Source organism: Mastigoproctus giganteus, chromosome 13, assembly GCF_048544385.1.
Source record: "Mastigoproctus giganteus isolate SK-2022 chromosome 13, ASM4854438v1, whole genome shotgun sequence".
Taxonomy (NCBI): Eukaryota; Metazoa; Arthropoda; class Arachnida; order Uropygi; family Thelyphonidae; genus Mastigoproctus; species Mastigoproctus giganteus.
In genome coordinates this window covers 50,981,422-50,996,547 of record NC_143587.1, presented here as the reverse complement: position 1 = coordinate 50,996,547, position 15,126 = coordinate 50,981,422, and the positions used below count along the sequence as shown (strand labels likewise).

At 33.9% G+C, this 15,126-nt stretch overlaps 1 protein-coding gene across 2 annotated transcripts in view; it reads left to right on the top strand.

Moving 5' to 3' along the window:
• LOC150076038 (uncharacterized) overlaps window positions 1–15,126 on the top strand; it is a 221,989-nt gene that overhangs the window by 45,782 nt on the left and 161,081 nt on the right. Inside the window, exon 1 of one of the 2 annotated variants that reach the window (XM_090387070.1) lies at window positions 1,265–1,288. The exons of the other annotated variant lie outside the window; for it this stretch is intronic. Within the exon in view, the coding sequence (XP_090243196.1) occupies window positions 1,280–1,288 (9 nt within the window). The 5' untranslated portion in view covers window positions 1,265–1,279. Of the gene's footprint in view, window positions 1–1,264; window positions 1,289–15,126 lie in introns of those variants that run through there. 2 annotated transcript variants of the gene reach the window in all.

Below are 15,126 nucleotides of genomic sequence, written 5' to 3'. Positions count from 1 at the left end.
GAAGTTGAGTGAATAAATGAAGAAGAAGAAAAGTTGGTGCTGTGAGTTTGAAGATGGACAGTAAAAGGATGTTGACTGGTTGTGGCACGTGTTTGGAATGCTTTGAAAGAGAGAGTAGGAATTATAGAAGCCAATTCAGAAGAACAGTGCCTATGAAAGTATCTATAGAAAAAGCATGCAGCAGAAACAGAATGCCTGTGAGACAGAGTGGAGAGCCTCTGTTAGAGAGGAGTCATTAATTAACTTAACTGCTCTCTTTTGAATGGAATCTTGAAGTCTGAGCGAGGTTTGGGGGCATTACCCCCAGGTGTGGGAACAATATTCCATTGTAGGGTGGATTGTCATGATTGTCCTATTTCTTATATAATAAATGCTTGTATCACGATAAATTTTTGCCTTCACCACAAGTTGTTTTGGTATTGGACTAAATAGCATTGTCAATTGTCATTAAATAAATTTCATTTATTTAATGAAAGTCATAATTTTGAAAAGGACAAAATAGCATTAGTTATCCTATAATTTGCACGTTGAGACAAGTGTATGTTTATTATTTTGAATAAGTTAATCAGTCTCTATATTGGCATTGACTTGGAGGCTTAATAAAGCAGGACTGATTTGCATGGTATTTGTAGCTTGGAAGAAAAGTTTATTTCAGGGCAGGGCAGAATAGCTATAATCAAAGACACTTACTCTTTGGAGGATCAATATGAAATTCTCTGGGATCATTTTTTATTTGTGATATTCATAAATTTTTTGTCTAGTGACTTACATATCTTGTAACTTAAGCCAATGATGTTATGATTTTTAATTTTGTTATGTATATTGAAGATTGACAGTTATTACATAATGTAGTTAATCAGATTCAAAGATGGTTATTTCAGAAATGGTTTTAAAATTAATATTAATAAATATGCCATATTAACCTACTTTGATTATCAAGAAAATTAGTTTGCAGTTTCAGTACTGAATAAGCTGAATAATAATCCTATATTGAATGGGTGAGGCATACAGCTGATTTAAAGATAATTTTTCTCTATCACTACAAAAGTTAAGGCTCATACTTTATTTATAATGAATAAATCTTGTAGAATTGTAATTGTAATGAGGGCTTTAGTAAATTTATGAACTTGGGATATATGGTTAAAGTTTATTCTGTGATGGTATTGCCTTTAGGGGAGAGGAGGTGAAGTGAAAGTGATTCTTTCACTGCTTCTATTGGAACATGCAGCAGCCTGGAAAGCAAGGTGTCGGGATTTCAAGCCCTCTGCTATGGGTCATCATGGAACAAGTAAATAAATTGGCTGTGTTAGGGTAACTAAAAGTAAGAATAGGTGCATGTATATTTGAATGTACACTAATACTATGAGCATAGTAAATAAATTTGAAATTTGATTAAGTCATCAAATGATATTGTAGGGGTATCAGAAACATGGTGTCACTCAGAAATAAGTGATGCGGAATTTGAATATGGGGAGTATAATGTATACAGAAAGGATAGACAGGAAAGGAGAGGGAAGGGGGTTATGCTCTTAGTTAAGAAGCATATCGAATCTAAGGCAGTGCATCCAGTCAACATTTGTGGCCAGTGCAACAATAGGCCTCTGGGGTTGGGCATATTATAATATAAATTTTTAGTAGTTTACACTAACCTTGCATTGAAATTATAAAACAAAAAATAAAATTATTTTTAAAATTTTTATATTTTTATTAAAATTAAAAAAAAAAAAACAAAATATAAAATACATTAATACGTTAAAATTTTAAAATACAATAAAATATACAGAATTAAAAGCGCTAAAATCTGAAGCTTTCGAAGGCTCCGCCTTCTTTCTCAACAGTACGCTTTACTTTTGCAGTGCAATCTTAAATATCTGCAGGTATTTAAGCACGTCATGTGATTCAATAACACGTGCATTGTTCTCATATGTAACGAAACCGGAAAGCTTCAGATTTTAGTGCTTTTAATTCTGTATATTTTATTGTATTTTAATGTATTTTCTTCTTTTTGTTTTATATACTTTTTGTAAATAGTAATTTATTGTAAATTAGTAATATCGGTTTATTAAACTATTAATTTTGTTTTTTGTTTTTTGTTTTATTATTTCAACGCAAGGTTGGTGTAAACTACTAAAAATTTATATAATGTTAAGTCAGTTTGGTGTGACATTAGCAATGGGAAAACAAGAGTAGGAGCGTGTTATAGGCCTAATAACTGTAATGAGTTTAATAAACAATTATACAGAGAAATAGAGTAGGCCAGTAAATCAGAATGTCTTATAATAGGTATTTAACATTCCCGAAACTTGTGGGTTGGTCACTCACGCATTAGCAAGACTTTTGTGGATTTGTTGGATGACTCTTTTTTATAGCATCATGCTAGAGAGGCAACAAGAGGGAGCAATACTCTTGATATGATTATTAGCAGCTATTCTTCATGCATTAAGAATATGCAGATAAAAGACCCATTGGGTGTCAGTGATAACAGTGAATGGATGTGGGATTTACTTAAATGGATGTAGGAAGGGCTTTTGTAAGGGTATCAGTAAAGGTATCAGTTTTTAAATTCTATACAGTGGGATCAACTGATGTTATTACCAACAGCAAATTCTAAATGGGAATCATTCAGGGAAGTAATCATAGAAGCTACTAGACTTTTCATACCAACTAAGAAATATTGTTTCAGGCTTACTTAAGTGGATGTCAGATGAAGTGATGAGGCTTGTGAATATCGCAGAGAAGAAAAACGCATGGGAAACTCCATGCATTTTTATTCTTGTAATTGCAGACTTGTTGAGCTTCACTTGTTTCAGGGTAAGTAATGGAGTCACTGGTTAAAGAAGTAGTGCAGGGCAGTCTAGACAGGAATGCAATTATACTGCAGTCACGGGTTATCCTGTCTGACCAATCTAACTGGATATTATGATGCAGTAACAACAAAGAAACTAGATGCAAAAAATAATTTTGATATCATATACTTGGATTTCAGGAAAGCTTTTGCTACTGTTGCACTTAACAGACTACTGTACAGGTTGAAGCAGTGTGGCATTAAGGACAAGTTACTGCTTTGGATAAAGGGATGGTTGAGTGAGAGAAGACAAGAGAGTGATTATCAACAGACACTACTCTTCGTGGATTCCACTAATGTTATATATAGAGTCCCCGAGGATTCAGTGCTGGGCCCATTATTGTTTTCTAGAGTTATTAATGATATTGATTAAGGTATGTTTGTAATGTCTAAGTTTGCAGATGATGCAAAGGGTGGCATGGTATGGTGGTTTATGACAGTAACCAGGGTAAGCTACTGCAACAGGAACTGAAAAAATTAGGCAAATGGGCTCAGAAATGGCAGTCGAAGTTTAACAATCACAATTCAAGGTACTGCATATGACTAGCAGTAATCCCAGAGTAACTAGTATATGTGTAGTACAGGCGGGCCTTGATTAACGCGATTAATTCGTCCCGCGAGCGCATCGCGCAAAACGGAAACGCGTTAATCGAATATCATAACCAATAGGAAAAATTATGATTGGTCCTTGACCTTCTGGAATGTCCATAAAGAATTTTAAAAATACCTGTTAAATAACTTTTTAACTGTATATAATGTAAAAGATAATGAAAATAATTATGGAATTAAATGTTTATTGCATAAAACAGCGATTCTTAAACTGTGCACCATGGAATATTTTAAATTTTTGAGGGAAACACAGCGATACTCGACATCTGTTGGACACCGCGCGAACTACTAGCTCGAGGTAGTTCACAGTTTCAGCATTTCTTATTAAGTTGTTTGGACCTAACTACTAAACGAAACTGTTAGGTATTTCTTTTGGTCTGGGTGCACCTTTAAAAAATTACTGAGACATTAAAGGCGCCGTGAACCGAGAAACTTTGGGAACCTCTGACATAAAATACACAATGAAGAAATTACTGTTGTGGAAATATTTGAACAGTGTTGACTTTCTCTTTTTATCAATCAATTTCCGATAGCCGACAACAATCTTCTCTGGGCCGTGGCGAAATAAATATCGCAGAGAACATCAAACTTTTTTTTTGAGGTTCTATGCGATACGAAAGATTTCATCTAATTCTTTTACCGTTATCTCCTTCCCGGTAACATTTTCATCTGGCTCATTTAAAAATTTGAATTTTTAAATGCAAATCTGCATTGACTTTATTAGCAGGAGACAAACACATCCTCTTCCAATGGTTGATGGAACACACTGAGGCGGGCAACAGGCAAACGTTTGTTTATTGACCGTACGACTCACGGTAAGCGTAACGCGCGATTCAAATCTTTTTCAACTATCGCATAAAAAAAAAGATCGCGTTAACTGGAAACTTGCATCGTGTAAAGTGAAAAGTGGTATCATTTTTCAAATAGCGTTAACTGAATATAGCGTTAATCGAACTCGCGTTATGCAAGGCCTAGCTGTACTACACTCAGGACAGTGAAAAATGAAAAAGATGTGGAGATAATTGTGCACTCAGATATGAAATTCTCTGAGCAGTGTGGACAGGCCAGAACAGCTCATGGTGTTTTGCCAATGATATACAGGAACTTTACTAGCAGTGATAAAGAGGTGATTATCCCATTGTACAAGGCACTGGGTAGGCTGCATCTGGAGTACTGCATTACAGGTCTGGAGGCCTATATTTTAGGAAGGATGTACAGGATCCCAGCAAGAACCAGACAACTTCATAAATTCATTAAAAAAAAGAAAAAAACAAGTTTTTTAAAAAAACAATTTACATCCATCGTTAGAACAACTAAAAAAAATTTTATACCATAGTATAGGTGGCACTTGTGTCATGCGATAGTAATGTAAGTGAAAATGCTGTCTCCTCAACAGGAGGCTCAATGTGTGGCATGGCTTATTGAGACAAAATGTAGCATTCAAACTGAAATAAATTATCAAACAAAGCATGGACAGCACTCACCATCTCATACCAGCATTCATGAGTAGCATCAAAAGTTTATGGAAATGGTGAATGTTGATTAACTTGTGCTAGACATCCTAGCACAAGTGCTGAGAAAATTTGCTAAGAGCCTTCTACATTAATCAGAACTGCTTCCAGGGAGCTTCATGTGCCACAATCAACTGTACACAGAGTTCTGCACGAACAGTAAAGCTCTATGCATAAGATGTGCAGGCCTTGAAACCTGAAGATAAACTGACGCATTTTGAATTTGCATTGAATATGCTTCACTGTATGGACAGCAATGGAAATTTTTTTTTAAGCAGGTTGTTTTCCAATTGAATTAGGGGCTCAGAAAACATGCATGTCATACAGGAATTGGAATGGAGTAGCGAAAAAGTGAATGTTTGGCGGACCTCTTCATGATCATGTGATTGACCCTTTCTTTTTTTGCAAACGGACGTGAATGTTGATATGCTTGATACTTTACCTTGATATGCTTGAGATTTATGCCTTCTCGTGGCTGGAAGAACTTCAGCCTAATGTCTTTTTCTAGCAACATGCCATTCTTCCACATTTGACTTTGACAGTGTGCTATTTGCTTGATGGGCATTTTCCAGGCCTTTGGATTGGCTGTGATGGTGCCATACCATGGCCAGCACATTCACCAGACATTACCCCACTAGCCTTTTGATGTGAAAACATTTGTGATGGCACTAGAGTAAAATCAATTGGTAACGAAATTTTCTTGTAAAGGAAATGATGCAATTGATTATTAAAAAATTTTTTTGTGCAAATGACGTCACTTCTAAATGGCGCTAACGATGCTAACTCAGTCACTATCATTGATTCGATAGAATAAGTAGTTGATTCAATAGAGTAAGTAGTTGATTCAATAGAGTAAGTTCATACTAAGATATGGAAATGACATCAGTTCCTAAATGATGCCAACTCAGTCACTAAGGTTGATTCGGTAGAGTAAGCAGTGGGTAGTAATATTATGCAAGAATAAAAGCAGAATATTATGCAAGAAAGCGGGTAGTAATATTATGCAAGAATAAAATGCAGACTTTAATAAAATCAGCTTCTCAAGGTTTTGATCAACTTCAACCTTCTAAGTAGCATGTAAATAAGTAAGTTTCGATGAAACCGTTCAAAAATATAAAAGGTTTTACTCTAGTGCTGCCATAGATGTTTTCACATAAAATAAAACATCTTTTGTGTGTACAGGGTAACCATGCTGTTTTGTTTTATGTGGGACTTTGTGAAAGATATGGTTTACAGAACGAAGATACACAATGTTGTGGAACTGCGAACGAGAATTGAAGCCACTATAGCAACTGATCCCAGCATGTTGGTATGTACTTGGATGGAGATTGAGTATTATTCAACTACACATTAGTTTTATTAAGGGGTCTCATATGAAAATTTATTAATATTGTAAAAAAAAAAAAATTTGAGTTATTCTTGATGGCTGTAAATTGTTTTTTAATAAACTTGTTTTTATTTTTTGTAATGAATTTATGAAGCTGTCCAGGTCTTTTTCAGACCCTCTGTAGATCTGCTGGAATGGGTGCAGAGAGGAGCAATGATATTGGTGAAGGGAACAGAAGGGTGCTCTTACCAAGAATGTATTCACTTCTGCAAATTGTAGCATAGACACCTGCGAGGTGATTTGATTGAGGTGTTTAAAGCTTTGAATTGATTGCGCAAGCTCAGTGCTGATGGCATTCTTCCTCTTGCTCAGACTACACACTTGAGGGGACATAAATTCAAACTTAGGAAGGATGATTTCAGAATAGATGTGTTGAAGGTTGCCTTCAGCAAGTGGGGGTGGTTGATCATTGCCACGAACTTCTGTCTGTTGTGGAAGTGGGTAGTTTGGATGAATTCAAGGAAGAACTGGACAGATTATTGGAGGGATGGACAGGTGATGTGGGAAGTTTTTTTTAAATTTTTTTATTTTGTGACTACTGATGCTTTACAAACTTGCTTTCTTGCATCATTTGCCACTACTAATACTAATACTCTACTGCAGTAATTCCGTAAGATTTGATTGTCTTCTCAGAAAAATATATAGAGAGAATTCACAGATTTCTTAGCTCTCACTGCTTTAGATTTTGAATAGCCTACAAACAGTGCAGATGCATACTTTAACATGTTAATTACTGTATTATTAATAAAAAACACTTATTTTATACATTTGACATACATTTTTTTTTATATAAATGTAATTATACCATGACCAATATACTATGGCAAATTTGCCATTATCTATCAAAAAAAAATAATAAATAAAATAAAATTAATAAATAAATCAAAATCACATTTGGATCAAATAGGACATCTCCATAGATTTTATTTTAATGAGTATGCCATCTGTGATGCTACAGTACAGTCATGATTCTCAAAAAATAAAGTGAACTGTGACATAAATGGTATTTCATACCTCCTAAATGCTTAAAAAATGAAAAACAAGTGTAGTGTCTCATGGCAATTAATTTATTAAAATAATAATGCTATTGGGTGGAGAAATTTTTATTGGACCTACTTATGTAAATTTGTAGGTTGGATTCAGTCATCTACTCTTACTTTCACTTGCATAGTTTAGGGATCAACAGCCATTGGGGAGCATGCAGATTATGGACCTATTTTATGCAGCCTGCAAAAAGTTTGACCAATAAACAAAATTACTGCCTTTCTATGAATTTTGAAAAATCAAAAATGCAAAAACATTGAGAAACAAGTAACAAGAAGGAAATTTGATATTTTTTGGCATTATTTAACCATTAACCAAACTAGTGACTGATGGGAAAGAATTAGGCTGCTGTGTTTTTGATACCATATTGTGCAGATATATTATGGTTATGGAAACTTCTCTTTATGTTCTCATGGAGAGTAAATAGCATAAGAACTTCCTGTAAAAATTGTTTTTATATTGGTTTGCTTATTTATAATTCTGCCCTACAGATGTTTTCCTTAGAGACTGAGAAATGAATTTTCTGATGGAGTTGGTGACGTTACAAAAAAAAATAATTATTTAAAAAATAATTATAGGTGTTATGAGCATGTTAGCTTATTTTTATGATACTTATTGTATTATTGATCAATTCAGAAAAATAGTCAATCAAAAATATTAACAAATATTTTCATTATAAGCATCTTGAAAATTGCATTTTAGATTTTTATTTAAAAAAAATATTACTGTGGTTATGAATACAAGATTTAATTTTTAAAAAAAGTTTTATTTTAATCATCGAGAAAAAATTCAGTGAGGAGTATGTTATTCCATTTGTGCTATCACGCTTCTGAAAACAACTGTTTAAATAAAACTTGTTTGCAATTGGGACAGTAATTTAAAAGGGAAACACTTTTTCACATGAGTATTTTATTGGATTTTAGTTATTCACTAGTGAGCATTATATTTCAACTACCAGAACATTTAGTTATTAAAAAATATAGTTTAGCTGTGTTCTGGATTCTGCTTTGGAACCCAAATCATCAAGGCAAAGAGGGGACTCAAACAAGCTGGAATCACTGTTATAAAACATAGTTAATCTATTCAAATTTTAGTAGTTCTGTATATAATAGTAATTTTTGGTTTGCAGCAGTGATTGTAGCTTGTTTTAACCCATTTTTGGCTTGATGACAGGATTCCAAAGCAGAATTCAGAAACATAGTCAGTCTGATTTTAGTAATTGAACTCTTGTGATAGTTGAAATGTAGTTTGTCGTAGAATAACAGTGAACTAAAATATTAAAAAATTCATGTGGTCAGGTGCTTTCTCTTTATTAATTAATTACTGCCATAAGACTCCACATAATATCTTGCACTGATTACATTAACAGCCACTTAAGTTTGTAATTAATATTTTTTGGCATAATTTAACCATTAACCAAACTAGTGACTGATGAGAATGAATTAGGCTGCTCTGTTATGCAGACATTCTAATGGTTATGCCATCTTCTCTCTCTATGTTCTTACTGGAGAATGAATTGTCGATTTTTTAAAATTTAAATAATCACTAAACAGAATAAAATTATATTTTTAGAGTTCATATAGAGTTCACTGTTCAAACACAGAAAAAAAAGAATCAAAAGATATATTTTAAAATATGCAGGCTATAAACATTAGAACCCCTGAGATTTACCTTGAATCACATGTACTTAATAAAACTATATTTTTTGTTGTGCCACCAAAATGGGTTAACTATGTATATTTTATCAGTGTTTAGCCTACATAAATTTTTTATTCAGCTTGTTTATATTTTTATGCACTGTTTCTGTTTGGGCACTACAAATAAGAAAGTGTCATGAACAGTTTTCTCAAAATTAAAGAGTTATTTTGAACTGAGCTGCTGTAGTTTCTCGAAGTGTTCTAAGTAATTTGAAATGAGTATATTCATTTTTTGTAATGGCATCAATATTAAAAATACATATTGGTATCAGATGTAATTAAAACTGCATTTGGGTTTGTTCGTAGTTGTCAACACATTCTTAATCACTGTTCTCTCTTAAATATTATTCACTTTCTATAGCACCTTCATTTTATTTATTGCTTTTTTTTACCAGTTCGTTTGCATGGAACTATGAAGATGTGTCATGATATAAGTGATGGTATTTATCAATGGAGATATTGGCATATGTCAGTAGCGCTATTGGAACTCTGGCAGTGATGAGAAATATCTAGTGCTTCATGTTTAATAATAGTATAAATGTGTATGTAAAACCTAGCGCTTATTAATTTGCACCTGTTTTCACATCAAAGAAAATATCAGTTATATACTTCCATTAACTCAAAGGAACTGATTCCATTTCAAAATAACTGCTTATTGAAATTACTAATGCTGTTCAGAATCTGGGAATTTTGACTATATCGAGTATAATACTGAGAAAAAATTAGAAAATATAGAAGTAATTTTATGCAGAAACTTTATGAGGAGTGATTGCTCATGGTAGAAAAATTAAAACTCCTAATGAGATATGCTTTCCTTTTTCTTTTTTATATTCCCAGCTAAAAATCAATCATGGATCTGGAGCATAGGTATGGTCCCTCTGATTCAATACAAACATACTGACTCTTTATGCATCAGTATATCTGTATTGAATAAGAAGATTAGAGATGACCTAATAGAGGTTTTTAAAATTCTGAATTGTCATTAATTTACTAAAAATAGTTAATTTGTTTAACCAGAATGAAGACACTGGGCTAAGCTGACGTAGTAAGAAGTTAAAGATGAAAGCCAGCTTGGAGTTAAGAGCATCATTTTTCTCGCTCCGAGTTGAAATATGCTGGAACTATCTTGATAGTAAGTTAGTAAATGTAAATATTTATAGCTTTCAGAAATGATGTAGACACATGTACTGATTGGGTCACAAGATATCAATCACTGTAGCCAACTAAAAAGCAGCTTCATGACAGAACAGTGATACTAACCCTACATGCTTTTTCTTTTTTTTTGTGTTTATATTGTGGATATAGGCAGAATTTCAAGGATTTCTTGATTTTTGCAGCATGTCTTATTGGAATAAATTATCATGTGTGCAACTCTGGAAATAATTATTCATCACTTAAATAAAAAAAAATCCTTTTGAAAAATTTTGCATTATAGCAAATATAAATAATTAGTATTTTGCCATCATAGCTCATATGTATATAGAGGGTATCCCATCCATTTCATGTATTGCTTTTTTTTTTTTGAGAAAAAATTAGAAAATATAGAAGTAATTTTATGCAGAAACTTTATGAGGAATGATTGCTCATGTGAGAAAAATTAAAACTCCTAATGAATTAATTTTCCTAATGAGGGAAATATTTGTAAGGCCTTTTTAAGAAAATGGGAGGCTCCACTATCACAGAAGCATACAAAATAATGCACTATTGATGCATATTTTTGAAGAAAAGTTTTCTAACTTTTAAAATTATGGGCCTGAATGCAACAGTGGTCTAATTGCTGTTTTTTTTTTTTTTTTTTTCAAGTGATGGTTAGACTGCCCTAATTGCAATTTACCAATTCATCAGGCAATCAGACTAATGATGTGATGTCCAATGGCTCTGCCAGCTAGGCATAAGGGTCCATTTTATATTTTCAAAATTGTACTTTCATGTGATCTAACCACTATTTAAAAAAATGGTGGTAGATCACAATTGCATTCAGGCCCATTTTCAAGATAGCATCTCATGTATTAATAGGAAAGTTGTCTTATTGAAAAATGATCAATACCATTTGAATGGAAGTGAGGTCTTGAAAAACAAATGAGTAAATTTAATTTGCCCTCAAAAGTTTGCTTCTTGGTATAAATGTTTGCCAAATGAAGTATTCTGCAGGAAAGCCAACTTTTGAGGATAACTATTAACTTTTTTGAGTAGCGTGGTTTTTTCTTTCTTTTTTTTTTTTTTTGTAGATACCACTTTTATTTCAGTAATATTTATTATGTAGAATTCCTCTAACAACACCAGGAAGTTTGTGTCATTAGGAAACTTTCCTATTGACACCTTGGCAATTTTTGAAATTTGAAAATTTTTCTTTAAGCTATGCATTGTTAATTATTTTTTATACGTTTTTTTTTTTCCTCTAATAGCATACCCTCACATTTGCTTATAAACTCCTTACGGTAATTTCTTAAACATATCTAGAATAGTATTTGGTAAAAAGATAGTACATAAATGAATGGGATATGCTGTATATAGATGTGCCCCGACACCAATGATATATATGCTGATATATATATCTTGCCAACAAAGGTAGTAGTGACATACCCTTCATCTAATAATATTTCTCTTTTTAGTTTCCAATGTGTAGTTGACAATGTACATTAAAAAAAAATTATGGACAATATATTTGAGCAGAAAAGTTGATTAGTTTAGCTATGTGAATAAACTGGAGTTTGTTTTAGCTTATAAACCAAATGTGAAGTGATCCACCTAGTAAAAATATCTACCTAGTAAATAATCTTGAATGGTACAATTATTACTGATAATTGTACCATTCAAGATCTTGTCAATAGAAATCTGAGTATCATTCAAGTTGAGAATAGGGGCAGTAGTGTCTATTTTGAAAAAAAAAAGTAAAACAGGATTGAGTTTTAGAGGGATTGTAATTAAATTTACTCTGCCCCACTGAAGAATTACCTAGTGATTAGCATTTAATGAATTGGCAGTGCATATTTAACAAGTTGAGACTGTTGGTGAAGGACAAGGTTTCTCAAACTGGAAGATGCAATGTAGTGTGCTATTATTAGAAAAACTGGATAGAATTTGTAGTCATTGGAAGAAGCTCATTAATATACTAGAGGAAAAGAGTGGGAGAAAGAGCTGAATCCTAGGAAACACTAGCAGTAGTGGAGAAGTTAGAAGATAGTTATCATAGCTTTCTATCTCCCCAACTCTGTGGTTATTAGAGTTGGGAGGATAACAATAGGGACTGCAGATGAGTTTCACAGAATGGGACAGAGAAATTTTAAGCCGAAAGACATCATAAAGGGAGATTCCAAATTAGAAAGTCAGTCTCTGACAAGGAACACCAGAGCAGGGATATCTTATGAATTTTGCAGGCTTGTCTGATGAGATTGTCATACTAACTTTCCAAGTACCCTCTTATCACGTGTAGCCAGGTGGGAAGGAGCAGCAGTGCATAGCACACACTTCTTGATTAGATCGGGGTTCGAGCCCGTCACCACCAAATACGGAGGATGAGGAAAGGTCAGAGAATGACCACCGCATTTCCCGGAGCAATATGGCCTTAGTTGCTAATGCTCCTAAAAACCAACTAACTAACTAACTAACTAACTTATCACGTGGAGAGTTTTCTTGGCTTACTGTACATTGCTGGACAGCAGTGATACCATCACTCTTCCATTTCATGATAATATCAGTGACAATTAAATTTAGATGGTTTAAGCTGTTAAAAATTACACAAATTAAACAAACACAGCCGTCTCAAAATCAGTTCCTCAGCTCTACCTGCCATGATGAGAACACCTAACGTGTGGATCACATGCGTTCCTTATTTACTGAGTTCCTTTTTTATACAGGAAGGTTCGGTAGACTAGGAAAACAGGAGTATCTGGTTACCTTTTGGAGAGTAGTGTATAGCATAATTCATTCTACAGGCACTGAATGGGGTAGGATTAAATTAAATCAGTGAAGTGGTTTGTTGAGTGGTCTATAGTATAGTATGCATTTAGGCATGTTGTTAGCCCAGCGTTGGTCGCATTGGTTCCCCCACAAAAAAAATTTTGCATGTTTTTTGTTGGTTCAAGCTTAATGACTGAAATTTTTTCTGCCTTACTAAGTATAGACCAGGTTTTCTTTAAATTGTTTTGAAGGTGATATTTTATGGTTTTCACAGAGTGATTATATGAAACCACCAGACAACTAACTGATGAACCTTTTTGCAACTTTTTGTTCATTGCAGGTATGCAGGACCTTATAGGTCCTCTGATTTCCAACTGCATGTTGAACAATTGCCATTCTAATTAAAAGTAACCCATTGTTACACTCTCAATTTTAAATATTGTATTATCTTGACCTTCTTGAGGAACTTAGGGAATATTCTCTGGGAACAACAAAAAAAAAAAAAAAATAGCAAAGACTTCTTTACACTAATGCTAAAACTAGAAGGAAAGGGATTAGTAATAGTATTAGTCATGTGGTACAAGGAATCCCGAGGCTTTAGTTGCAGCCGCCAAAAAATAAAAAAAAATAAAAAATAATAATAAATAATAAAATAAAACAAACCATCTATTTGACTAGGTACCTATCCATTTGACCTTTGAATCTCTCCAAGCTGGTAGCCTCACCACCAATGGAGGCAACTTATTCCAATAATCAACAACTTTCTGGCTATGATAAAACTTTCTGCAATCCATTCTGAACCTCTTCCCATGTAATTTTAATTTATTGCCCCTCATTCTGGAATCATTTATAACAGTAAAATTCACCCTCATTCATTTTATTTTCTCCCCTCAGAGCCTTGTATTTGCAGCCCACGTATTCAGTCTTTTCTCATATGGACCATATTCCAAGTGCAGGCTTACAATTGCCTTATACATTGATATTTTAACCTCCCTATCTCTACAAGCAAATGTACGATAAATTTTATGCCTTGTCTACACTGCTCAGAGAACTTCATGTCTGACCAAATCATAACTGTTAAATCCCTTTTTCCTTTATTGTTTTCAACTCCACCAAGCATGTGTTATTTTGGGGTTGCTATTCCCCAAATATATTTTATTTTATTACTATTATTGTTTTTATTATCTAAAAATATTTCATATTATAGTTACCAGGAAGAACAGTCTCATCCTGTATCCGTTAATGTCTGTAAATTGCATGTGTTCCTAGTCACTTTGCCTATCTGCCGAGCAAAAAAATGCAAGCTTCCGGGATAAGAAAAACTTTGCTATCCTTGCCTTAGCCCAACAACTTGGCCACGGTGTGAGAAAGCTTCATAAAAGTTCCGTATGTCATTGACAGGATTCGAACCCAGACCTTTTTCACATGGTGTGGAGCAGATGCATAATTACAACCGACATGCTACCTGTGAGGATTGTAGTGTACAATGTACAATGTCTGTAAATATTGTGTGTATTTTCTGGTTGGTTTGCCTGTTTCTTTGCTGGATGAAAACACCTGGAATGGAGGATAAAAAAAACCATACTGCCTGTGCTTAGACCAAAAAACTCAGCCAGTGTGTGAAAAAGGCCCATAAAAGTTTCTTGCAACTTAACGGAATTCGAACCCAGGAAGTTTTGCATGAAATGAAAAGATGGTGATTATGACCACTGTGCTTTCATTGAGCATACACGACTGTTGATATAAAATCGCCACCATCCATCCTTATATATTTTGTAGGCGCCTCCGTAGCCAGGTGGGAAGGAGCAGCAGTGCGTAGCACACGCTTCTTGATTAGACCGGGGTTCGAGCCCATCACCACCAAATACGGAAGATGCGGAAAGGTCAGGGAATGACCACCGCATATTCCCGGAGCAATATGACCTTAGTTGCTAATGCTCCTAAAAACCAAATAACAAACAGACAACACATATTTTGTACCACATCATCCAGCCAATACCATTTCTTCCGTAAACCATTTGCTATCCCAGCTTCACAAGCTCCCACCCCAAACATTGATAAAACCCTGACCTCATTACATAGGTACTTTGATATCACCTTCCACCCATGCAATGCAATTCTCTGATATAGAAA